A 26692-nucleotide genomic window follows, 5' to 3' on the forward strand; every position below is an offset into this window, starting at 1 on the left:
GGAAGGTCAAGGTTAACATCAGGGACTGCAGACAACTATTTTATTTGTATTTAAAGTAATTCTATTAAATGAGCTTTTTGCACATGGGCAACCCGGTGTTCTGGCCTAACGGAGTCCCTGGTGGCCCCTGGGTGCTAGCCAGCCCGGGAGAAGGGGCTCTGCCCGGCTGTGGGCTGCCTATCCTAGAAGCCCAAGAGTCTATTCCTAGTATTAAAGGACCTTCCTGAGTACCTAAGTGTTAAAGCTTCTTAGATCCCTACTGGCCTTGGGGCCCAGGAACTTGCATGGCCAACCCCTTACCCATCCATGGCTTTGGTTGCTTCTGCCATCTTTCTTTGCCCACCCAAGCCATGACATGTGGGTCCCCCTCCCACTACGGAGACCCTACTCCCCTGCAGCTTGGACACTGGGCCCCTGGCATCACCCCCTGCCCCAGGTCTGACAGGGCCCTGAGCCCAGTCTGGAGGAGACTTGGTGACCTCTGTCCCCCCACCCAGGTGGGTCCAGTGTTCTGTGGCTCTACTTCCAGACCATATCTTCTACCTCTTGGGGCAGCCCAGGCGGCTCCCTCCCTTTTTCTAGAAAGTTCCAAGAGGCCCTCAAGCCCCACCCTCCCTGCTTTAGGGACCTTGCAGGTGACTTTAGACACCTGAGATGAGTGCCCCGAGTAGTCTTGTGCACATCCAGCCCTGATGGCCTCATGTCCCAAGTCTGCTCCAGCTAACTCCCAGCAGTTGGTGATGGACAAGGCTGCCACCCAGGAAGCTGGTGGGGGCTGTCACACCAACATGGACACCTGTCACCCCAAGCCCAACACCTCACCTTTGATTGTCAGGATGATGGCGCCCACCACCATGATGAGTGTCTGCAGGGCATCCGTGTAGATGACGGCAGCCAGGCCCCCTGCAGGTACACAAGAGCCTACAGGGGCCAGCACATAGGGGGAACCCGCAGTAGGGTATCCTCTGACAGAGCTGAGCTCAAAGTGAAGCAGCCACCCTCTGACTCCCTAAGCCTCAGGCCTCTCTGCCCCCCAGCGGGTACCTGCAATGGTATATAGAGCTGTAATGACCAGCATGAGGATGGTAGACAGGTAGAAGTTCCAGCCCAGGCAGATATGCACGAAGAGCGCCCCCGCGTACAGGTCGATCTGATGGGAGAGGAAACACCACCCTATGACCTCCCCGCTCCTCCAGGAAGAGGGAGAGACACCCCCACCTTGGTCTCGGGGACCTGGTATGGGGGTAGAGTGGGGCAAAGCTAAGGACAGCTGTGTTTGGGGACAGTGCTGAGCTAATAAAGTCCTGAGGGGCTGATGTCACTGGTATTGCCATTCCAACTAAGTGTCTGTGCCCTTGGTCCCTAGACCTCAGACAAGGAATCCAGGTGAGCTTCCAGGAGGAGGTTTTGGAAAGCAGGTTCCTGATAGTCTGGGTACACCCCAGTCCTCCAGGCCTGAGGTGGGTGGCAGGTGCTACAAAGCCCTGTACCCCCAGGGGTTCCCTGTTATCCAGGGGAGAATGCCAGTAGGTGCAGAACACCAGCCCTCACTTGGGCTTGGTGTTGACTCTGTGTGTGTGTGTGTGTATGTGTGTGTGTGTGTGTGTAAGAGAGAGAATGTGAGTATGCAGGGACAGCTTTGCCTCCAGCCCCATAGCTCACTGAACATCTTGACAGGCTGGACTATTCACATTTCATGCCCTATCTGTCAAGAGGAGAAACTGAGGCACAGGAGGGGAAAGGGGCCAAGTCAGGCCTTGGCAGAGGTCAAAGCCTGGACCTGTGGGGGAGGGAATCCTGGGGTGCAGAGGGCTATATAAAGTAGCCTCCCCTCCTGCTCCACTCCCTGCAGGGATTCCTGGCTGCCCCCCAAACCATCTCAGATCCTGGCCAGGTGCCCCTCCATTCATAGACTCCATACCATGCCAGCTCCAGTACCTCATGATGCCCACTCCCTCTGTCCACCCTAGTGCAGCCTATTAGGCTGAGCCTGAGGCCCCAGGCACCCCATGTTCAGGTCCTGGTGCTTCCTTGTGTCAGAACTAAGCAGTGCTCTGGTCCTCTTTCCACCTCTCATAACAAAGTTTTTAAAAATAAAATAAAGAGGTGGGCTGGGCAGTGGCACACCAGGTTGAGCACACATATTGTTTGCCATTCACAAGGACCCACCATTGGGGGAAGCTTCATGAGTGGTGAAAGCAGGTGTGCTGGAGTCTCTTTTTCCCTCTCTATGTCCCCCTCCCCTCTCAATTTTTTTCTGTCCTATCAAATAAAATAAATAAAAACGAAAAATTGGCCTCCAGGAGCAGTGGATTCATTGTGCAGGTACTGTGTCCCAGTAATAACTGTTGTGGCAGTAAGTAAATAAATTATTAATTAAAATAAAGAGGGAGAAAAGCCTTGGAGATAGCATAGTGGATAAAGCAAAGCCTCTAAGTTTTCTCCTTGGCATTGAACATAACAAGGTGATGCTTTGGCTCTCAAATAAGTATTTAACATGGGGGACAGGCAGTGGCACACCCAGTTGAGCACACACATCACCATGCACAAGGACACAGGTATGAGCCCATGCTCCCCACCTGTAAGAAAGAAGCTTCATGAGCAGTAAAACATGTCTACAGGTATCTCTCTCCCCCTTACTCGATTTCTCTCTGTCCTATCAAATAAAATAGAAAAAAAAAAAAGGCCACTGGAAGTGGTGAATTCATGGTGCTGGCACCAAGTCCCAGCAATAACCCTGGGAGCAATAAAAAATAGAAATAATCATTTTTTTAATTATCTTTATATATTGGATAGAGACAACCAGAAATAGAGAGGGAAAGGAGTGATAGAGAAGGAGAGAGAGACACCTGCAGACCTACTTCACCACTCACAAAGCTTTCTGCCTACAGGTGGGGACCAGGGGCTTGAACCCAAGTTCATGTACATATGCACTCAACCAGGTGTGCCACCACCTGGCCCCTTAAAATAATTTTTAAAAAAAAAGGGCGAGTAGCCTGGGAGGTGGAACAGTGGTAAAGTGTTGGACTCTCAAGCATGAGGTCCTGAGTTCAGTCCCCAGCATCACATATGCTTCTTTCTCCCCATCTCTCATAAATAAATATATAAATAAGTCTTTGAAAAGTAAAAATAAAAAGAGGGATAGTAGGTAAAAGTCAAATGCTTTGGAGAAGAAAGGCAGTGACCACATGGAGCTCCAGGAGAACATGAGATCACAGCAAGTGCAAAGGTACTGAGGCAGGATGTGTGGTGTGTTCGTGAAAGATAAAGGGATTGGAGGAAAAGGATCAATGAGGCCAGTGAAGTTGAGGGGCCCTTGTGGGGCTCAACTTGTTGCTACTCATAGTGCCTTGGGGGCTAGGCTGGATTCCATAGTCACACAGTGATGGTACTGTCCCCATCTGAGGCTGGGGGTGGCCCATGCATGCTGCCAGCATATGTCCCTCTACAGACTTGTGTCCTGACTGGGTAGACACAGCAGGGGTGAGATCTAGATGAGCAAGTGGGGCCTTCTTGATGCCTGGCTGGGAAGGGCAGAGCCTCTGAAGCTGTGACTCTCACACTTCAAACAGACATAGAGCCACCAGCTGGGGTGGCCCCTGTCCCCCCTACCCCCACTTGGCAATTAGCCAGCCCTGATTTCCCTCTTCCTTTCATGAGGGCAGCCTGGCCCTGATGCCAAGATACTGCTTCCCACTTTATGGGGCAGACTGAGTCACTACCCACCACAAAATGGGGTTCAAGGTGCCACGTCCAAGCTGGAAGCAGAGGCCAGCATGTTTGGTATGGCCTCTATCTGCCTTGCCTGAGCCTGGACAGATAATGGTCACACAATGGCCTCCAGTCACCATGTAGGAACTGGGCTGCAGAACAGGATGTCCCTGCAGACCTGAGCCCAGCCACTCCACCCAAGTCACCCAAAGAAAGCTTATCTGCATGTGAGATAAAAATTCAACTAGGGGGAGTCAGGCGGTAGTGCCGCAGGTTAAGCGCAGGTGGCGCAAAGTGCAAGGATCCCAGTTCAAGCCCCCAGCTCCCCACCTTCAGGGGAGTCACTTCACAAACAGTAAAGAAGGTCTATAGGTGTCTATCTTTCTCTCCCCTTCTCTGTCTTTCCCTCCTCTCTCCATTTCTCTCTGTCCTATCCAACAACAACAACAACATCAATTATAACTATAACAATAAAACAACAAGGGCAATAAAAGGGAATAAATAAATATATTTTTAAAAAATTCCTGTGGCCCAGGAGGTGGCGCAGTGGATAAAGCATTGGACTCTCAAGCATGAGGTCCTGAGTTCAATCCCTGGCAGCACATGTACCAGAGTGATATCTGGTTCTTTCTCTCTCCTATCTTTCTCCTGAATAAATAAATAAAATATATAAAAAAATAAAAATAAAATTTTTAAAAATTCCACTAGGAGCTGAAACAGGGGACACTGCGTTCATATGCTCCAGAGGCCCTAGGGCTCCAGAGGCCCTAGGTTCAGTCCCCTCCTCTACCATAAGTCAGAGCTGATACTCTAACTTCTCTGTATGTGTCTCTCATAAAAGTAAACCACTTGGCACATCTGGTTGAGTGCACGTTACCATGCACAAGGACCCGGGTTCAAACCCTACCTACAGGAGGGAAACTTCATGAGCAATGAAGCAGTGCTGCTATCTCCTCTTCCCCTCTCTATCTCTATACTACCAAATAAAACAAATATAAACAAAAGTAAGTAAATAAGATGCTTGAGAGGGGTACAGTAGATGAGGCATCAGACTCTCAAGTTCAAGGTCCTGAGTTCTATCCCCAGCATTGCATGTGCCAGAGTGATGCTTTGATATGTTCTCTCCCCACCTCCCTCTCTCTCTCTCTCTGTCTCTCTGTCTCTGTCTCTCTCTCTCTCTCTCTCACACACACACACACATACACACACATATTTTTTTAAAAAGCAACTCTTAAGAAAAAGGTATTATCAGCAGGGTGAAACTGGGGTGGGGGGGCAAAGAATTCCCTTTGCCCACAACCTGACTTCCTTGCACTGCCCCTCCCAGACCTCCCCTTTCTCATCCAGTCTGAGGGGTGGGGGTGGGACAGGCACTGATATACAAACCTGACTGCCCCCTTCCTGCTTAAAGTCCCCACTGTCCTTTGGAACCCTTGAGAACACAGTCCCTAACCTCATCTCTCACTACACCCTGAGAACCACACAGGTCTATCACATGTGAATGCTGGTGGGGGAGGGGGGTCCTCTCTAGTTACCACAGCCCCCACCCCATTCCCTGTTCCTTCACTCCTAGTCAAGAGGCCTCTAAGCTGGAGACCCCTGGCGTCTAGGCTTCCTGGTGCAACGACCCTAGACACAGCCTAGAGGCCTTGGCTCTCTCCCCACAGTCATGCCTCCTGCAGAGCCCCACCAGCACCACAGTGCCCTTCTGCAGCCTCACTGCCATCTGTGTGCACTGATGCTTCAGCCCAGTGCTTCTGGGTTGTCCCCTTGCAGTGACACTTGGCTGCATAGATCTCCCACCACACAAGACTGGGACCAGGTCTTGCTTGCTTGCTTATTTGTTTGTCTGTTAATTAATTAATTTTTAAAAATATTTTAATTCAAATTTTTTTAAGTCAAGTGTTTTTTTTTAGTATTCCCTTTTTGTTGCCCTTGTTTTATTGCTGTAGTTATTCTTGTTGTTATTGATGTCATCATTGTTGGATAGGACAGAGAGAAATGGAGAAAGGAGGGGAAGACAGAAAGGGGGAGAGAAAGACCTGCAGACCTGTGAAGTGACCCCTCTGCAAGTGGGGAGCCAGGAGCTCAAACCGGGATCCTTGCGCTGGTCCTTGTGCTGTGCGCCACGTGCACTTAACCCACTATGCTACCGCCCGACTCCCTGTCTGTTTATTTTTTTATGCCACCAGGGTTATCACTGGGACTCTGTGCCTGCATGACTCCACCACTCCTAGCAGTCTTTTTTTTTTTATCTGTCTTCTTTTTTATAGAGAGTGAGAAATAGAGAAACGAGATATACCTGCAGCACTGCTTCACCACTCATGAAGTTTCCCCCCTGCAGGTACTCAACCAGGTGCACCACCACTGGGTCCCAGCTTTAGTTACTGTACATCCCTGGCTTCCAGGTTGGATGCAGAAATTCAGGAAATGTGGCAGACAGAGCTCGAGCAGAAAGTCCTGTACTAGACCTTGAAGGCAGCACAGAGCTTTCCCCTCTGGCCTCAGGGGAAGGAGGCTTACACTGTGAGAGTGTGTAGGGAGATGGTGCTAACCACTTCCCAGAGCACCAAACATGAGTGAAATAGCTCGCTTGGATAGTCTGAGACTTTGCTATGTATGTGGCCCAGGTTTGAGCCCAGCCCCCCACCACATTGAAGGAAGCTTCAGTGCTGTAGTATCCCCCCCTCTCTCCCTCCCTCCCACCTCTCTCTCTCTCTCTCTGTCTCGCTCTCTCTCTCTCTCCTGAGCACTTTGCCTCTGGCTGATGGTGGGGGGGGGGATTGAACCTGAGACTCTGGAGCCTCAAACATGACAGTCTCTTTACACAACCAATATGCTACCTGCCTTCCCACCCTCTCCCTCTCTAACTTTATCTAAAAGACAAACAAATAAACAGCATGAAACCCACTGGGACCCCACGGGGTTGGTGCTGGTTCCTAAGGACCACCCAGGGTCCACCAACCACCCCTCAGCCAAGATGGGGAGAAGAGCAGACCAAATGCAGACTGGACCCCCAGGGCAGGCACTGTGTGGGGTCTACTAAGGAAATTGAAATCCAGAAATCAATTCCTTTTACTATAGCAACAAAAACAATAAAATATCTAGGAGTAAACCTAACCAAAGAAGTGAAAGCCTTGTATACTGAAAATTATGAGTCACTACTCAAGGAAATTGAAAAAGACACAAAGAAGTGGAAAGATATTCCATGTTCATGGGTTGGAAGAATTAACATCATCAAAATGAATATATTACCCAGAGCCATCTACAAATTTAATGCTATCCCCATCAAGATCCCAACCACATTTTTTAGGAGAATAGAAAAAATGCTACAAATGTTTATCTGGAACCAGAAAAGACCTAGAATTGCCAAAACAATCTTGAGAAAAAAGAACAGAACTGGAGGCATCACACTCCCAGATCTCAAACTGTATTATAGGGCCATTGTCATTAAAACTGCTTGGTACTGGAACATGAACAGACACACTGACCAGTGGAATAGAATTGAGAGCCCAGAAATGAGGCCCCACACCTATGGACATCTAATCTTTGACAAAGGGGCCCAGACTATTACATGGGGAAAGCAGAGTCTCTTCAACAAATGGTGTTGGAAACAATGGGTTGAAACATGCAGAAGAATGAAACTGAATCAATGTATTTCACCGAATACAAAAGTAAATTCCAAGTAGATCAAGGACTTGGATGTTAGACCACAAACTATCAAATACTTAGAGGAAAATATTGGCAGAACTCTTTTCTGCATACATTTTAAAGACATTTTCAATGAAACGAATCCAATTACAAAGAAGACTAAGGCAAGTATAAACCTATGGGACTACATCAAATCAAAAAGCTTCTTCACAGCAAAAGAAACCACTACCCAAACCAAGAGACCCCGCACAGAATGGGAGAAGATCTTTACATGTCATACATCAGATAAGAGTTTAATAACCAACATATATAAAGAGCTAGCCAGACTCAACAATTAGACAACAAATAACCCCATCCAAAAATGGGGGGAGGACACGGACAGAATATTCACCACAGAAGAGATCCAAAAGGCCAAGAAACACATGAAAAAATGCTCCAAGTCTCTGATTGTCAGAGAAATGCAAATCAAGACAACAATGAGATACCACTTCACTCCTGTGAGAATGTCATACATCAGAAAAGGTAACAGCAGCAAATGCTGGAGAGGGTGTGGGGTCAAAGGAACCTTCCTGCACTGCTGGTGGGAATGTCAATTGGTCCAATCTCTGTGGAGAACAGTCTGGAGAACTCTCAGAAGGCTAGAAATGGACCTACCCTATGACCCTGCAATTCCCCTCCTGGGGATATATCCTAAGGAACCCAACACATCCATCCAAAAAGATCTGTGTACACATATGTTCTTGGCAGCACAATTTGTAATAGCCAAAACCTGGAAGCAACCCAGGTGTCCAAGAACAGATGAGTGGCTGAGCAAGTTGTGGTATATATACACAATGGAATACTACTCAGCTGTAAAAAATGGTGACTTCACCATTTTCAGCTGATCTTGGATGGACCTTGAAACAATCATGTTGAGTGAAATAAGTCAGAAACAGAAGGATGAATATGGGATGATCTCACTCTCAGGCCGAAGTTGAAAAACAAGATTAGAAAAGAAAACACAAGTAGAACCTGAAATGGAATTGGAGTATTACACCAAAGTAAAAGACTCTGGGGTGGGTGGGTGGGGAGAATACAGGTCCATGAAAAATGATGAATTAAATAGTGGGGGTTGTATTGCTAAATGGGAATCTGGGGAATGTTATGCATGTAAAAAAAAAAAAAAAAGAAGTAGAAACGCAAAGCAGAAATTGACTGAGTTTGGAGTATGGCACCAAAGTAAGAAAGCAGAAGTATACTAGAGTTTGCAGTGAGTACCTCCCTAATACTACCTTTCCACTTTTCCAAGCTTTGGGTCCATGAATGCACAACAATTTGTTTGGCTTTGTATGTTAACTCTCTTTTCAGTCACCAGGTTCCAGGTGTCATCAGGATGCCGGCCAGACTTCCCTGGATTGAAGACACCACCAATGTGTCCTGGAACTCAGCTTCCCCAGAGACCCATCCTACTAGGGAAAGAGAGAGGCAGACTGGGAGTATGGACCGACCAGTCAACGCCCATGTTCAGCGAGGAAGCAATTACAGAAGCCAGACCTTCTACCTTCTGCATCCCACAATGACCCTGGGTCCATGCTCCCAGAGGGATAGAGAATGGGAAAGCTATCGGGGGAGGGGGTGGGATATGGAGATTGGGCGGTGGGAATTGTATGGAGTTGTACCCCTCCTACCCTATGGTTTTGTTAATTAATCCTTTCTTAAATAAAAAATAAAAAATAAAAAAAATAAAATAAAATAAAATAAAAAGAAAACACAAGTAGAACCTGAAATGGAATTGGCATATCGCACCAAAGTAAAAGACTCTGGGGTGGGTGGGTGGGGAGAATACAGGTCCATGAAGGATGATAAATGACATAGTGGGGGTTGTATTGTTAAATGGGAAACTGGGGAATGTTATGCATGTAAAAAAAAAAAAAGAAGTAGAAACGCAAAGCAGAAATTGACTGAGTTTGGAGAATGGCACCAAAGTAAGAAAGCAGAAGTACACTAGAGTTTGCAGTGAGTACCCTCCATAATACTTCCTCTCCACTTTTCCAAGCTTTGGGTCCATGATTGCTCAACAATTTGTTTGGCTTTGTATGTTAACTTTCTTTTCAGTCACCAGGTTCCAGGTGTCATCAGGATGCCGGCCAGACTTCCCTGGATTGAAGACCCCACCAATATGTCCTGGAGCTCAGCTTCCCCAGAGACCCACCCTACTAGGGAAAGAGAGAGGCAGACTGGGAGTATGGACCGACCAGTCAACGCCCATGTTCAGCGGGGAAGCAATTACAGAAGCCAGACCTTCTACCTTCTGCATCCCACAATGACCCTGGGTCCATGCTCCCAGAGGGATAGAGAATGGGAAAGCTATCAGGGGAGGGGGTGGGATATGGGGATTGGGTGGTGGGAATTGTGTGGAGTTGTACCCCTCCTACCCTATGGTTTTGTTAATTAATCCTTTCTTAAATAAAAAAAATTTAAAAAAAACAAATGCAGACTGGACCCCCAGGGCAGGCACTGTGTGGGGTCTACTAAGTCCCCAGGTGTCCCATGGCCTCACTAAGTATGGTCACTCAGCCCTACCCACGCTTCTGGGTGCCCACAGGGCCTCACTGCAGACCTGCCTCCTCACTGAGTCACCAAATCGTAGCACTACTGGCCTTTCCTAGTTCCATGAGAGCAGAAGAGGCCAGAACTCGACACATCTGGGACATTGGGCCTGAGTGTATCCACTATCAGCACCAACAGGGATACAGCTGGGACTCCAGATAAGAGTACCCCCAGCCTGGCTGGGGCTTGGTGCCTAAACTACAAATCCACTGCTCCTGTGGCCTTTTTCTTTTTTTCTTTTTGGATAAGACAGAGAGAAATTGAGAGAGAAGGGGAAGATAGGGAGAGAGAAAGATAGACACCTGCAGACATGCTTCACCACTTGTGAAGCAGCCCCCCTGCCGGTGAGTCGCTGGGAGCTCAAACCAGAATCCTTGTGTGGGTCCTTGCACTTTGTACTATGTGCGCTTAATCCAGTGTACCACCACCCAGCCCTCTGTCTCTCTCCTTTTCTAGCTCCCTTCTCCCTCTCAATGTCTCTCTATCTATCAAAATAGAAAGAAAAGGTAGAAAAAAAAAGAAAGGCAGGAAGGAAGAAAGAGAGAGAGGAAAAAAATGGCTTCCAGAAGCAGTGGATTCATAGTGCTGGCACCGAACCCCACTGATAACCCTGATAGTAATATAAAATGTTAATATAAAATCAGAGACTTGAAGTTGACAAGGTGGGGGGCTCCCCACTGACATTCAGATGTACTTTCTGCTCTCAGCCTTCCTGGGAGACCACATCTCAGTCTCAGGGAAAGGCCTACAGGTGCCTGCTGGGGTGGGGGAGATGGGGCATGGGGGGGGGGGGATATTGAGAGTGAACTGAGCAGCCCTGGGCAGGAGGTGGGCCTTGCAGTCCCTAGACAGAACTGAAGGACAGTGTGGGCTTTCAGCGCCTCCTAGTGGGCAGAGCTGCCTCTGCGCCAGCTCAGGGAAGCAGGCCTGGTCCCAGACCTTGTAACTGACCCAGTGTGGTTTTTGCACAATCTGCGACCCCCTGCCAGCCACTTCCCACACCCCCTACCCCCAACTTTAAGTTTCCCACGTAGGGGATAGTACAGAGACAGCTGAAGGGGGCCCAGGCTGGGGCAGGAGCTGCTCACCGATATCTTGGTGAAGACAGACAGCAGTAGGGACAGGACAGACAGGTAGGTGCGGATCCGCTGGCCCCCAAAGCGCTTCTGAATGTACTCAGGCATGGTGACGATCTGGGGTCACAGAGGTTGGGGCTAAGCACCCCAAATTTTCACCCAGCACCCAGGGCTTTCTAGAGGACAGGCGCATGCCCACTGACTCCCAACAGCCTCATGCTGGGCCTGGGATTCTGGGCTCAGAGTTCTGACCACACATCCTAGGAACTGTGGGGGAGAGGGCAGCAAGTGACCCTGAGCCCTGCCACAGAGCATGATGGGATGTCGCTTCCCTGTCCTCAGGTCAGGGGAAACCCACAGACAGGGCACCCACCTGAAGTGTGAGCTGGAGGTATACTGGCCCCAGCCCAAATCCAGTCCGAGCCCAGTGGGCTTGCCCACCGCCACTCTCACTGGGAGTGAGAGTGAGCAACCCTAGTGAGGGCTGCTCTGAGGTCCCGGGTAAGACTCACCTCTGAGGAGATGTAGATAGGTACAAACACCCATGCCAGGGCCAGCAGCACATATGTGGCCTGAGGGGGGATAGGGGACAGAGGTGGGACAGCTCCATAGCCCAGCCCCAGAGACAAAGCTCAGGTCAGGACTGGAGGCTGGAGTGTTGGTGGCCCTTCCCCCAGTGCACTCCCAGGTAATGCCAGGGCTCAAGCCTGTGCTCTGTGCACTGTGAGGCAAGCGTCCTACTGGCTGAGTGGTCTCCCCAGTGGTGGAGGGATAGAATTGGGTGAAGCCCCCCTTCTGGGCCTGTGAAGGTTGCTAGACCCTCCCACAGCCAGCCCCACCCCTGAGAACTCACGTTCCACTCAAAGCCAGCCACTGCCAGGCCCCCAGCTGCACCGGAGCCTGCCAGACCAATGAAGAGGCCGGAGCCTTCGCTGCTGGCAAAGAGGGAGGCTCCTATCTGTGGGGGTAGGTGGGAGACAGTGAGGCCCTGAGCCACCCACCACCTCACCTTTGCATAAACCCCCTTTCCCCATGAAGATCCCAGACCTCGAGATGTGAGTCAAACACAGGGCCAGATACACAGCAGTCAGGGCCAGGAGCAGAGACCCCAAAACCCCTGCTCTGGACATTGATCTAATACCCACATCCCCAGCTGGGGATGCCTGGACACCTGAGCCTGATGACCTCACCCCCCTCCACATGTGTGGGATAGGAAGACACTGGGGAGCTGGGTGTGGAGGGCCATAGGGAAGCAGGGGTCCATGGGACTCACCGGCCACCATGCCATGTCTCGACCTGCCAGGAAATAGCCGCTCACCGTGTTCCTACTGGCCCGGCATGAGGACTGAAAGCACAAAGCAGGGAGGGGCTGAGTGGGACAGGGGGGCGGGGGACAGGCAGGTGCCCCAGAGCCTGAAGGAGGGGGCCTGGAGCTGGTGTGGCACAGCTCTATGACATGGGCCCCAAACTACCTCCCAGCTGCCACAACCACTGCTCAGAGAACTGGAAGCAGCTGCTTAAACAAGTGTATATGCTATAGCTCCCTACAAGGTGGAGAGTGATTGGACTAAGCTAGCACACAGACACTGGGATGGTCTCCAGCGAGCTCTGGTGTGAGCCTCAAAAACATTCTATCAAAAGAAACAACAGCCCCTCAAACAGCATAGGCTTCCACTCATTTACTGTTTTAGATTTTATTTATTTATTTACTTGTTTTGGGTAGAGAGAGAGAGAGAGATAAAGCAAGAGGAATATAGAGAGGGAGAGAGAAATCTGTAACACAAAGTCACCACTCCTTAAGCTTCCCTCCTGCAGGTGCAATGGGGACTTGAACCTGGGTACTTGTATACTGTAATGTGTGCACTTAACAAGGTGTGACACCACCTGACCCTCCTAGATTTTATTTTTATTTATTTAATGAGAGAGAGGGAGAGAGAGGAGAGAGAGGGATAGTGAGAAAACAAATCGAGCTGTCAGGCACAAGGTCCTGAGTTCAATTCCCAGTGCTGAGTTCTCTGTCTCCTTCTTCCTTATCTCTTTTTATCATTATTAAATAAATAAGTACTGTCAGGACCAGGCAATGGCGCACCTGGTTAAGCGCACACATTACAGCGTTCAAGGACCCAGGTTCAAGCCCCTGATCCCCACCTGGAGGGGGAAAACTTCACAAGTGGTGAAGCAGGGCTGCAGATGTCTCTCTCTCTCCCTCTCTACCTACCACTCCCCTCTCCATTTCTCTCTGTCTCTATTCAAAAATAAATAAAATTAAATTAAAATATTTTGGAGTCAGGCGGTAGCGCAGCAGGTTAAGTGCAGGTGGTGCAAAGCACAAGGACCAGCATAAGGATCCCAATTCGAGCCTCTGGCTCCTCACTTGCAGAGGGTCACTTCACAAGTGGTGAAGCAGGTCGGCAGGTGTCTATCATTCTCTCCCCATCTCTGTCTCCCCCCTCTCAATTTCTCTCTGTCCTATCCAATCCAACAATAACAACATCAGTGGCAACAATAACAATAAGGACAAGGGCAACAAAATGGTAAAAAGTAGCCTCCAGGAGCAGTGGAGTTGTAGTGCAGACACCAAGCCCCAACAATAACCCTTGAGGCAAAAAAAAAAAAAAGAATGGTTATGCAAAGAGAGTCTCATGCATGGGGCTCCAAAGTCCCAGATTTAATCCCCTACACTAACCATAAGCCAGAGCTGATCAGTGAGCAGGTAAAAAAAAAAAAAAGAGAGAGAGAACTGGGTGGACCCACTCAAGGATCCATGTTAGAGCCCCTGGATCCCCAACTACAGAGGGGACACTTCACAAGGAGTGAAGCAGGTCTGCAGGTGCTTCTCTTTCTCTCTCTATCTCCCCCTTCTCTCTTAATTTCTCTGTCTTATCCAATAAAAATGGGAAAAGGTGGCCTCCAAGAGCTGTCGATTCATAGTGGTGGAACCAAGCCCCAGCAATAACTCTGGAGGCAAATATATATATATGAGAGACAGAGAGAAACTCTGTCTCTGTCTGGAGGGGAGGGGATATGGAACTCTGGTGGTGGGAATTGTATGGAATTGTACCCCTCTCATCACATAATCTTATCAATCATTATTAAGTCACTAATAAAAAATAAACAATATTTTTAAATAGAGACAGAGAGGGAGAGAGAGACACCACAGGATCAAAGTTTCCTTAAGTTCAGTGGGAGCTGGACTCTAACCTGCGCTGCGCACATGACAAAGCAGTGCACTGTCCAAGTAAGCTATTTTGCTGGCACTCAAAATATGTTTAAAAACAAATAAGTGGGAGTTGGGCAGTAGCTCAGCGGGTTAAGCACATGTGGCGCAAAGCGCAAGGACCAGCATAAAGATCCTGGTTCGAGCCCCCGGTTCCCCACCTGCAGGGAAGTCGCTTCACAGGCGGTGAAGCAGGTCTACAGGTGTCTATCTTTCTCTCCCCTTCTCTATCTTCCCCTCCTCTCTCCATTTCTCTTTGTCCTATCCAACAATGATGACAACAATAATAACTACAAGAAGACAACTAAAGCAACAAAAAGGAATAAATAAATATTTTTTAAAATAAATAAAAAATTAAAAACAAATAAGTAAATAAATCCCCACCCAAGCCCAGTAGAATTGGGGGGAACTTAGGAACCCCCATTACTCTCACTCAAGGCACCTCCCACAAGCCTTTGATCCTAGGGGGATGCCCAGGCTCAGCCCGTGGGGCACCATAGGCCACAGTTGCCTACTAGCCTAGCCTGGCAGCCCCCAAGACTCTCCCCCCAGGGTCAAGGCCTCAGCCAGAGCAGTGAAGGGGGGGTGAGACTGCTCCAGCACCCCCCTCCTCCTGCCAGCCATCCACCATCACCCCCACCAGCCATCTACCACCCCCTTACCCAAATGCCCACAGCCACATTCAGGGCGAAATACAGGGTGATGATAATGATATCAGTGGCCCAGAGCTGTGGCCCTGGGGTGTGGGTGTCGCTGGTGGCATTGTCGGCCATTGTCCTGCTGCAGTGCCAGAAGAACTGCTGCCCTGAGGAGGCAGGAGGGCTTCCTGGGAGGCAGGGAATTGATCATTAAACCAGGCTGGACAGGACAGTGGCAGCTGAGGCTCCACAGTGTGGCCTCGTCTAGGGAAGGGCTCCAAAGGGCAGCCCTGGTTCCTCACTACATGGAGGGGGTGGCTGGGGGAGGTGGAGTTCCCTCATAAACTTGGGGGTCAAAGGGAATGCAGTGAATCCAAACGCAACCCGAAGATTCTCTAAAGAAAGTGCTGGGGGACCAGGCAGTGGAGCACCTAGTTAAGTGCACACATTATAGTGCGCAAGAACCCAGGTTCAAGTCCTTGGTCCCTGACTAAAAAGGGAAAGTTTCACAAGTGGTGAAGCAGGACTATAGGCCTCTTTCTCTCTCTCTCTCTCTCTCTGTGTGTGTGTGTGTGTGTGTGTGTGTGTGTGTGTGTGTGTCTCCGTCTCTCTCCATCTCTATCTCCCCCTCCCCTCTCAATTTCTGTCTCTATCCAATAATAAATAAATAAATAAATATTTAAAAAAATTAGGAATCCTCAATATCATTAAAGAAAGAATGAAAGAAGGAAGGAAGGAAAGAAGGATGGAAGGAGGGAGGGAGGGAAAGAAAAGCTGGCTGCCCAGAGGGGGTTGGCTTGGGTTCCATCCTGACAAGCTATAGGGAATAGAGAGGGACTTGGGTTGTGACTTCCAACACTAACAAGCCCTGGCCTCCCAGTAGAGGTCAGACCATGGGGATAGGTGGGTTGGGGAAGTGGTGCTCACATTATTAAAAAGAGAAAACCTGGCTTTTAGGACAGTGAGTCCTAAAATGGTGCTTTGAGAAAAATCCAAGACCTCTGACCTCTTCCCCACAGCTGACCCAACAGTAGCTGGTAACTTCAGGAGGAGACAGCTACCAGTAGAAGTTTCTAGAAGTCAGCCACCCAAGAGTTCAGTGACAACCAATTGCCATCTATTTATTTACTTATTTATTGCCACCAAGGTTATCACTGGAGCTTAGTGCCTGCACAACAAATCCACCACTCCCAGGGACTTTTTTTTTTCTTAAAGAGGAATAGAAGGAAATTGAAAGGAAAAGGGGAGATAGATAAAAGGAGCTGAGTGGGTCATACCAGGTTGAGTTCTCACATTACTATGTGCAAGGACCTAGGTTTAATAAGCCCCCAGTCCCCACCTGCAAGGGGGAAGCTTCAAAAGTTGTGAAGTAATGCTGCAGGTCTCTCTCTCCCTCTCTCACCCTACCTTCCCTCCCCCTTTCAAATTTCTCTTAGAAAACAAATATTTCAAAAGTATCAAAAGAGAGAAAATTACATCACTGCTTTGTCTCTGCTTTGCCTCTCATGAAGCTTCCACCCTGCAAATACAGACCAGGGGCTTGAACCCGGATCCTTGCACATATGTACTCTACTGAGTGCACCATTGCCCAGCCCCTGACTGACAACTCATATTCCCCATGTATTGTTTTGTTCCTTTAAATGTGACACCTCACTCTCCATCCCCTACTAAAGAGCTATTTTTTATAAAGAAGCAGGTATTTGATTATCAGGCACCCTGGTTAATATTCATCAACAAATTCCATGCCACCAAGGACCTATGCTCTATGGGTGTAAACTCTCCACTAAGTCATCTGATATGCCTCTGAGTTATTCCTACCATCACATCAAGAACCCATGGCAAGAGAACTGGTTATGATTCAAGAAACATCCTCACTTTGGACAGCTGAGGCCTGCTGCCACATACCTGCTCTTTTCTCAGATCAGTGAGACAGGCCCAGACTCCTCAACTGACCATCACTTTGGGTCTCCAGGCCCCGGGGACTGAGGGGGGACCTGGTGTGTCCCAGCCAACAGCTGCCCTGCCCAGAGCTAAGGCATGTGCTTGGGTTTCTTGCATACTGTCCTGATCTGTGCTCAGAACAGTCACTCAGAGCAGGTGAAACCCCCCGAGGACCAGAAAGGCAGCTAAGCCCTCTGCCAGCCTATTGCCATTTAAAGGAGGCCTGGGGCTCTGCTCCAGATGTAACTCTTGAGCAAGGATGGCTCAGCTTCTGTCTCATTCCATGTACTCCTCTGGCAGTTGTGTGATCAGTGACCCATCAGCCCGCACACACAGCATTTGGTGTGGAACCTTCCCAGCAGTGTTAATGAGTGAGCAGCTGCCCTGGGGAAGCACTGGCTTGAGAAACCTGTCCTCGATCACCCTAGGTGGAGGGCTTAAAGATTAATCCCCTCACACCCTGCAATGTACGACTGGACAAAGGAGAACAGTCAAGTCATGCTTATGGGAAGCCTCAGGCAAGCTCAGACAGCCCTCCCTGCTCCTCTCCACTCCATCAGCTAGCCTTCAGATAGACAGCTCAGGCCAAGGGCAGACTGCAAACCAAACATCATTCTGAATCATTCACAAGGTCTTAGTTAATGACCTGGGAGATGGTACAGTGATTACAGCTTTGGCATGAGGTTCCAAGTTCAATTCTCAGCATCGAATATGCCAGAATAAGGCTCTACTTCTCTCTCTTCTGCTGATAAATAAAATTTTTAGAATAAGGATGAGGAAATGGTCCCAATTGTGCCACATGCAGATTTCTTAATTTTGTCTATTAAATATAAGCTATGGTTGGGGGGGGAAGGCGGTAGCGCAGCGGGTTAAGCGCATGTGGCACAAAGCACAAGGACCGAATAAGGACCCCGGTTGGAGCCCCCGGCTCCCCACTTACAGGGGAGTTGCTTGACAGGCGGTAAAGCAGGTCTGCAGGTGTCTACCTTTCTCTCCCCCTGTCTTCCCCTCCTCTCTCCATTTCTCTCTGTCCTATCCAACAACGAACAACATCAACAATAATAACCACAAAAAGGCTACAACAACAAGGGCAACAAAAGGGGAAAAAAATGGCCTCCAGGAGTAGTAAATTCATGGTGCAGGCAGCAATAACCCTGGAGACAAAAAAAAAAAAAAAAAGATAAGCTACTGGGGAAAAAATATATTGGTCCTCTCAGCTCAGCTTGGTCTCAGAACAAAATAGTCAACAGACCTCTCAGCGATCCTACTTCTAATAAAGTCTTGGGAAAGGAAGCCAGGAGGATCTGTTGCTACTGACAAACCAGGACAGAGAATGGTTATTCTCATGGGGCACCACAGAAAAACCCCACACCTACTCACACCCCACATCCCATCCCATCAGACCTAGCATTCATGGCTCCAAGTCTTCTGGCCCAGTTCAGCATAGAACAGGAAGGAGAGGGGCCTGCCCTCTGAGAAGTATTCTTGTCATACCCAGGTCAGCTGTGTCCACCCCAGGAGAAAGTCCCTCTGCTATGTGGTCAGATACCTCTGACCCCAGGTGTGTGGGTTTCCCCACATCCATAGGTGCCCCATTGCCAGGAGCCATTTCTCTGCTTGATAAGCTTTGAAACAATGGAAGCCCTTGAGACAAGTTTTCATTTCCCCCTGGGCAGGCCATTTCCCCTCAGGTAGACCATTTATCAGAAATCAAGTGACACAACACATAGTTGTAGTAACAAACATGGTTTCGGCCATTGTATGTTGCAAGGAACATTCCACTTTGAAGATTGCTCCCCCTCCTCCTCCACCAGCACTCCCCCCCCCTTCCCCAAAGCCTTATAATGCCTGTGAACACAATAAAATTTTGCAGCTTGATCAGAATCTTGTCTTGCTGTCGTTCTTTTGTGTCTCTTGTCCCTGTCATTCCAGATTCCAAGGTTCCTAGCCCCTGTTCACCGCCCTGCTGGCCGGGGCATCTGGCGCCCAGACGTGGGGCGAAGAAGCCTTCTGGACCTAGGAACTCCGCTGATCGAGAGGATAGGCCTATCCAAATTCACCGAGTCACCGCGGCCGAGGGGGTAACGCAAAGGCTCGCATAGATTGCCACGAAACTACCCGACCGTGAGTTGCATCTGGAGGAGTGTCACAGTGGCTGAGGTAAGCAATACCATGGGACATGAATTTAGCAAACAAGACTTGTTCATTAAGGACTCAAGGAGTCCCTCAAGACACGAGGAGTAAGGGTTAAGAAAAAGGATTTCAAGAAGTTTTTTTTATTTTGTGAGTGATGTTTGTCCATGTTTCCCTTAGAGGGGACTATTGATGAAAAAAGATAGGCTAGAATAGGAAACTGTTTAAAAGATTTTTATGAGACCTTTGGTCCAGAAAAGATTCCAGTCCAGGCTTTTTCTTATAAAATTAGTAAAAAAAAAAAAAAAGAGAGAGAGAGAGAGCGTTTACAGTTAGTTAAAGAACTGTGGGCTCTTGATTTGGCATTAACAGCTTCCTTTAGAAAATTAATAGAAGAAAAATGAGAACATTTACAATTAGTTAAAGAACTGTGGGCTCTTGATTTGGCATTATCTTAAAACTAGCCAGCAAAAAGATCCAGCTTTTTTCCCTCTACTCTCAGAAAGCGTTAAACCAATTCTGAGTGAGATCTTATCTGGCTAGCAAGCTATTTAGAGAAAGAATGAAATCAATCAAACAAGATGTTCTCTTTAACTTAAAAGCTTTTAATCAGAGAACCAGTACACACTTTTGATAGAAATTTAATGATTTGTTTCTTTTAAACTGTAAAATGTACCTTAGCCCAGAAAAAGAACTTTCAAAGATTTTTCTCAGAGCTTCTCCATGCGTGGTGGTAAACTAAGCCCGCCTGTTCCGCCCGCGCAGCCAATCATGGCACAGAGCTCCTGCTCCACAGATTGGCAAAGACTTCAGTCAATCATTCTTAGTCACAAACACCCCTCCTGGGAGTCTGTGAGTTAGAAATCCAAAAGCCGCTTTTCAAAAGGAAAATTTTTCTTTTCACCAAGAATGTCTGTTTTAAGTCTGTACCTTGTTTTCATTAATGTGTGTTAACCCCTAAGTAACTAAAGTTTGTTTTAAGTTTTAAATAAGATTTAATTAAGCTAAATGTGGTTTTAAAGATCCCGACTCATAGAGTTGGCACACCTTTACCAGAGTAAAATATAGGACAGTTTCGTCCTTCTGATAGCTAATATCGGCATCAATTCATTAGTTAAAAGATTTTCTGAGATCTCTAGGAGTGGTAAAACGCCTCTGCAGTCTCTCTCACTCTTGTAAAAATTCTAAATATTACCAGCACCCCAATACCAACTGCCACTGTTTGTTAATTTGTTAATTCCATGCTTGAACTGGCTTTCTAATAACCCAGTCAGTGTAGAGCAGTGGTCTTGCCAGGAAAAATGGGTTAAACATCATATTCCTGGCCTGATAAAAAAATTTTTTATTCAACAGATGTGATTCAACAAAATTATTTAGTGTAAAATGGTCATCTAAAAAATGTTAATAGTAAAAATTTATTTTGAACATTTCAGCTATAAGGTTTATATTAGCCTTTTAAGTTACCTATCCAAATCAAAGTGAAAGATCAATTAAATTGTGTACCCACCCTTGTTCATAGCTGCCCTAAGGGTGTGATAGCTTTGTGATAAACAAAGATCCTAACAAACAAAGTTTAACATTTTACTTAAAATTGTTTAAGACTGGCTTGGGTTAGTAAAAGATAACACAATGGTTATCTTAGTTATTTACATGTCAGAGGCTTTTGCTCTGGTTTTCCTCTGTATATCTTTCTGCTTTTAAAAATTATCTGGTTTGTTTTAAGATGCTGTCAGAGATTTATTCTTGGCAAATGGTGTTTTTGGTCTGATTTGTTTTGGCAAATCCTGATTTAACAAAATTATCATTTTGAACATTTAAGCTATGAGGTTTTATTTTAGCCTTTTAAGTTGCCATATTAGAGTTCTAAGGAGCAAAATCTATTAAGAGTTTTATATCTACGCTCACTCTTGATAGCTTTGTGATGAATAAAGATCTTAGTAAACTAAAGTTATAATAGTGTGCTTAAACTGTTTGATCAGTTGAAAATGCTAAAAAATGGTAAACATCTTATCATGTCAACACATTAGGTATTGACTTTCTATAACATATTGGTATATTTTAATAAAGAGCCTTCTAAAATCATATGAAAGAACTCAAGCCAATTCTAACCATTAGATCATCAATTAAGTTGGTACAAGTTCTCTCCCTAAGTAAATAATTATAGGTACATCTGCACATGAAGAACTGACTGCTCATATGGTAAGATTTAAAACTAAACATTTTTCATTTTTTATTTATGGGTGTATGATGACTCCTAAAGTCACTCATATCCTAAAATTTTTCTCATTTTTTTACAAGCCTCTTAAAATTGTAACGCTTGACCTGCCATAGTGAGAGCACTTTACTGGCTCCTGCATTGTTTAATTAAGATCCTGCTATTCAGACTTTTAAGATTAATCTCCATTGATAAAAGCCAATGCTCTCTGGCAGATTGATGTAATTCACCTGCCCATTTTTAGTAAACAAAAACATTTTTTCTTTCTCAGTTGGTATTTTTTCCAAATTTATGTGGGCTACAGCTCAAACAAGAAAAACTAAAACCCTTAAGCTTAATTAATAAAAAAAGAAGGGGAATACACCCCCCAGTATTCAGTTGGCTAAAGTGTCAGTGAAGTAACTATACTAAGCCTTTTTTATATTTACAAAAATTCGAATTGTCCATTTATTGTATCTCATTGACAAAGCCACCCACTTGTCCAGTCACAGAGACATATTCCTTTTTCTCTTTTTCAACACTGGATGTCCATGTTTGTTTTCCTTTTATTATGGTGGATGACATTATTGCTCTTGCAAAATCCACAGTCCCTGTTGGCCAGTCCTTACCACAAAGGACGCCGTGGCAGTATATACTCCAGCTAACCACACCAGCCTATCCAAGTCTTCTCTTTCTGCTGACCTACCACTGCTGACTTCATCTTTGCATGTTCATTGACTGCTCACTTTTCTCAAAATATTCCTCATGTTCAAGGAACCTCACCTAATGTGTATGTACCTCCTCTGTGTTTTGGTACAACACCTATATTTTCATGTCAATGAAATATATATAGGATATATATATATATATAAATATATATATATATCAAATATATATATATATATATTTTTTTTTTGTATATATATATATACAAAAAATATATAGGATATATATATATCCTATATTTTCATGTCAATTCTTCTCTACCTGGTCCTTGCCTCCTAGTTTTGCTTGTTCCACAGCTGACCCTCTATGAAGAAAAATTTCATCAGTTGGCGCTGACAACCACCAGAGGACCAGACGTGCTGTGTTTCTCCCCTGGACATCACATCCACTGACTGCTTCCCTTAGACTAGCTGGTGGCACGCTAGGACACTCTATATATTCCTCCCATGAATTTTCTGACAAATTACAAGAGGTTATAGACTCCACCACAAATAGTCTTGAGTCACTACAGAGCCCCTTATGGGACCCTTGATTACTCTTTTGTTAATGATTACCTTAGGACCCTTTATTTTTAATAAGATTACTGATTTTATAAAACGGCAGATTGACTCCTTGGCATCAAAACCCTTACAAATACATTATCATAGACTTGATTTGGCTGACAGAGGCCTGGCTGAACCGGAGGGTGACAGACCTCCTTTTTGGATGGCATAAAACTCAGAATTATGCATTGAGACATCCAACCTTGGCAAGGCAAGGACACCAGTAAGGGGTGCAAGGCAAAGCACTGCAGGGGGAAGACCCTATCGTCCGCCTCTGAGTCCGCCGTGAAGCAAACCTGATTTGCATGGAGGTTGGTGTCAGCAACAAAATTGTTTCCCTGGAAACTATGGCTCTGCCTCCCCTCCCCAAAAAGACACCAAGAGCCTTATAAGATGCGGGAAGATTGGTTTTGCATTCACCCCGTGGGAGGAATCGGGTCAATACTTCCTCCCTCTGGTTAATGCCCACCAAAACTTCTGTTAAGGTCTCTACCCCTCACCCCCGATTGTCTGCCTCAGTTAAATTATAACAAAACGAGGAGATGCCAGGAGCCATTTCTCTGCTTTATAAGCTTTGAAACAATGGAAGCCCTCAAGACAAGTTTTCATTTCCCCCTGGGCAGGCCATTTCCCCTCAGGTAGACCATTTATCAGAAATCAAGTGACACAACACATAGTTGTAGTAACAAACATGGTTTCGGCCATTGTATGTTGCAAGGAACATTCCACTTTGAAGATTGCTCCCCCTCCTCCTCCTCCAGCACTCCCCCCCTTCCCCAAAGCCTTATAATGCCTGTGAACACAATAAAATTTTGCAGCTTGATCAGAATCTTGTCTTGCTGTTGTTCTTTTGTGTCTCTTGTCCCTGTCATTCCAGGTTCCAAGGTTCCTAGCCCCTGTTTACCGCCCCGCTGGCCGGGGCACCCCATCTCTCCATGATGAGTGCCCTGCAATTCAGCCCTGATGTTAACAATGGACAGGTGGCACAGAGCCTGAAAGGCAGGGCTCAGCCCCACAAGACCATCCCCATCAAAGCTTCCCAGATACCTTAAGAATCAGAGGTTCCCATGAATCCCCCTCAGGCTTAATAACTTGCTAGTATCATTCACCAAACTTCATAAAATTCAACTATTATAAATTTATTATAAAGGATGGGGCTGGAGAAATAACATAATGCTTATGCAAAAGACTCTCCTGCCTGAGCCAGGTTCAGACCCCAGCACCACCATGAGCCAGAGCTGAGCAGTGTTCTGGTCTTTGTATCTCTCATTAAAATAAAATAAGTAAGGGCCAGGCAGTGGCACACCTGGTGGAGTACACGTATTACAGTGGACAAGGGTTTAAGACCTCAGTTCCTATCTACAGAAGGGAAAATTTCACAAGTGGTGAAGCACTGCTACAGGTGTCTCACTTCTCCCCCTCTCTATCTCCCCTTCCCTCTCAATTTCTATCTCTATCAAAATTAAACAAAACAAAAATGAAAAATAAATGCGATATTAAAAAAGGTAGGTGACTACACCTGCAGGGGGAAAGCTTCATGAGCAGTGAAGCAGTACTACGGGTGTCTCTCTCCCTCTCTATCTCTCCACTCCCCTTTAATTTCTGTCTCTATCCAAAATAAATAAAGTGTGTGGGAAGGGGAAAAAAAAAAAAGGAGGAGGTAGGTGAACAACCAGGGATAGAGGTAGAAGGGGTGAAGTCAAGAAGAGTCCTAAGCACAGGTGCTTCTCTCCCAAGGAACTGGGGTGTGATGCCTCCCAAATGTGGTGTGTTTGCCAACCTAGAATACTGTGTGTGTGGGGGGGAGGGTTGTAGAGTTATAACACATGCATGATTGAGTTACTCGCTCCTCAGCCAAGAGGATGCCTGGTTTGCCATGTATGTGACCCAGGTTTAAGCTAAACTCAAAGACAACTGAAGGGTTTCCTCACTGGCCCTTTGTGCCAGCCCAGCATACATTTGGCATTGCTATTCCAGGGAGCAGAACACAACCCCATTTGGAGGTATAAGGCAGCTGTTGCCCACTCTAGTAACACCCTAATTCCTTTTCCTGCCACAAAGGACCTTGCACTCGAGCTTGGGACAGGCAGAAAAGGAAGCATCGTTCCCTCGAAGGATATTGTATCCTCCAACCCCCACCCCCCAAAAAAGTTACAGAAAATTCAAGAAGTCACAAATATTATACCACCCATAACATATCTATTCAGCTTCCATTTTATTTTAATTATAAAATAATTACCAAAACACAAAGTTTAAAAAACACAGACACAATAATTTTTTTATTCCTTCTTTTGTTGCAGAAAATAAATAGTGGTCACATATTCCCTATGCCTGCCTGTAAAAGCATTACTAAAAATGCTGCTCACTGGATGCAACAGAATGACCTTTTTGGCTTTTCTTTTCTTTTTTTTTTCCTTAAGTATTTTTATTGATTGATTATTGGATAGAGACAGACAGAAATTGAGAGGGGAGAGGGAGTTATAGAGACAGAGAGACACCTACAGTCCTGCCTCACCACTTGTGAAGCTTTCCACCTGCAGGTGGGGACCAGGGATTCAAACTTGGGTTCTTGTGCACTGTAATGTAAGCGCTTAACCAGGTGTGCTATTGCCTGACCCCTCTTTTTGGCTTTTCAGTTACATGTGTCACACAGTAATTTTATTTAATTTTTTTATATTTATTTCCCCTTTTGTTGCCCTTGTTTTTTTATTGTTGTTGTAGTTATTGTTGATATTGATGTCGCTATTGGATAGGACAGAGAGAAATGGAGAGAGGAAGGGAAGACAAGAGAGAGGGAGAGAAAGACAGACACCTGCAGACCTGCTTCACCGCCTGTGAAGAGACTCCCCTGCAGGTAAGGAGCCTGGGGCCCAAACAGGGATCCTTATGCCGGTCCTTGCATTTTGCACCACATGCACTTAACCCGCTATGCTACAGCCTGACTCCCGGTAATTTTATTTTTATTTTTTAGCATTGTTAAGCACTTGGGGTCTAGCAACTTTGGAAAAAGACTGTTTGCAAGTTTTAAAAATCTTATCCAAGCTTTTTTTTTTTTAATAGTTAAACTAAAAATAATTAGGCTTTAACTTGGTTCATTTAAGAGAAGACAGTTTTTCTTTTGTAAAAATTGCCCATAACTCACAAGTACCTAAAGTGACATAAAAAGTTGGTCTATCTTCACAGGAATTAAAAAGCAGCAGGGAACAAAACTTAGCCCCTGTGATTCCCTTCAAGTCAGGGACCATCATTCAGGAGCTTCCTTACTTTTCCAGTTTCACCCCCAGGAGTTGCAGGAGAAAAAAGCTATTTAGTCATCCAAACCGATGTTTCTGAAAAGGTAGGACATGGATTCCCCATTGTGAATCCGACGGATGGCTTCTGAAAGGATCATGCTGATATCCACGGTTTTGATCTTGGGGCACTGGAGCTTCTGGATTTCATGTGGGATTGTATTTGTAACCACCACCTGTAAATTAAAAGGAGAAGAATTAGCATCATAAAACCAAGTAGTTTGGGTTGGCAAAGTATCAACAGCTCACTTGAATAGTGTGTTTCTTTGCCATGTACATGACCTAGGTTCAAACTTGGCTTCCACCACATAGGAGGAAGTTTTTTGGTGCTGTGGTTTCACTCTTTTTATCTGAAAAAATCAATCCTAGGGGCCAGGCAGTGGTACACCTGGCTAAGTGCATACATTACAGTGCACAAGAACACAGGTTCAAGCTCTGGTCCCAACCAATGGGGAAAGTTTCATGAGTGGTGAAGCAGGATTGCAGATATCACTCTTTCTCCCCTCTTAATTTCACTCTCTCTATATTTCCAATAATAAATAAATATTTAAAAAATAAATAACATCTTAAAAATATTATTATTATTTTTAAAAAATCAACTCGGGAGTCGGGTAGTAGCGCAGCAGGTTAAGTGCACATGACACAAAGCACAAGGATCGGCCCAAAGATCCCAGTTCGAGCCCCTGGCTCCCCACCTGCAGGGGAGTCACTTCATAGGTGGTGAAGCATGTCTGCAGGTGTCTATCTTTCTCTCCCCCTCTGTCTTCCCCTCCTCTCTCCACTTCTCTCAGTCCTATCCAACAAATGACAACATCAACAACAACAATAATAACTACAACAACAATAAAAACAAGGGCAACAAAAAGGAAATAAATATTTTTAAAAAGCAAAAAAAAAATTATAAAAAAAAACAAACCCAGAGCAGGGAAGTCTTAAAGATGACAAAAACAAAACAAAACAAGCAAGTATCTTCGTAGTTCAACC

General features: G+C 46.2%; 2 protein-coding genes across 13 annotated transcripts in view; both read right to left on the minus strand.

The window, feature by feature from the left end:
• Positions 1-15070, minus strand: part of SLC5A10 (solute carrier family 5 member 10) — a 59683-nt gene extending 44613 nt beyond the window's left edge. The window contains exons 1-7 of one of the 10 annotated variants that reach the window (XR_009552992.1): positions 14907-15069; positions 12301-12372; positions 11881-11985; positions 11540-11599; positions 11040-11144; positions 1045-1150; positions 823-903 (exon numbers count right to left, since the gene is read on the minus strand). Coding sequence is in view for 9 of the 10 variants with exons in the window: in XM_060203192.1 (XP_060059175.1) it covers positions 823-903; positions 1045-1150; positions 11040-11144; positions 11540-11599; positions 11881-11985; positions 12301-12372; positions 14907-15017 (640 nt within the window). In the remaining variant the exon portion in view is untranslated. Of the gene's footprint in view, positions 1-822; positions 904-1044; positions 1151-11039; positions 11145-11539; positions 11600-11880; positions 11986-12300; positions 12373-14906 lie in introns of all 10 variants that reach the window. The other 9 variants (XM_060203192.1, XM_007526184.3, XM_060203195.1 and 6 more) reach the window with 9 other exon arrangements.
• A 9544-nt stretch (positions 15071-24614) lies between these two features.
• Positions 24615-26692, minus strand: part of PRPSAP2 (phosphoribosyl pyrophosphate synthetase associated protein 2) — a 51468-nt gene continuing 49390 nt past the window's right edge. For all 3 annotated transcript variants that reach the window (XM_060203217.1, XM_060203216.1, XM_060203218.1), the window contains one exon: positions 24615-25884. In XM_060203217.1, the coding sequence (XP_060059200.1) occupies positions 25726-25884 (159 nt within the window). In that variant the 3' untranslated portion in view covers positions 24615-25725. The remainder of the gene's footprint in view (positions 25885-26692) is intronic.

This window comes from Erinaceus europaeus, chromosome 12, assembly GCF_950295315.1.
Source record: "Erinaceus europaeus chromosome 12, mEriEur2.1, whole genome shotgun sequence".
Taxonomy (NCBI): Eukaryota; Metazoa; Chordata; class Mammalia; order Eulipotyphla; family Erinaceidae; genus Erinaceus; species Erinaceus europaeus.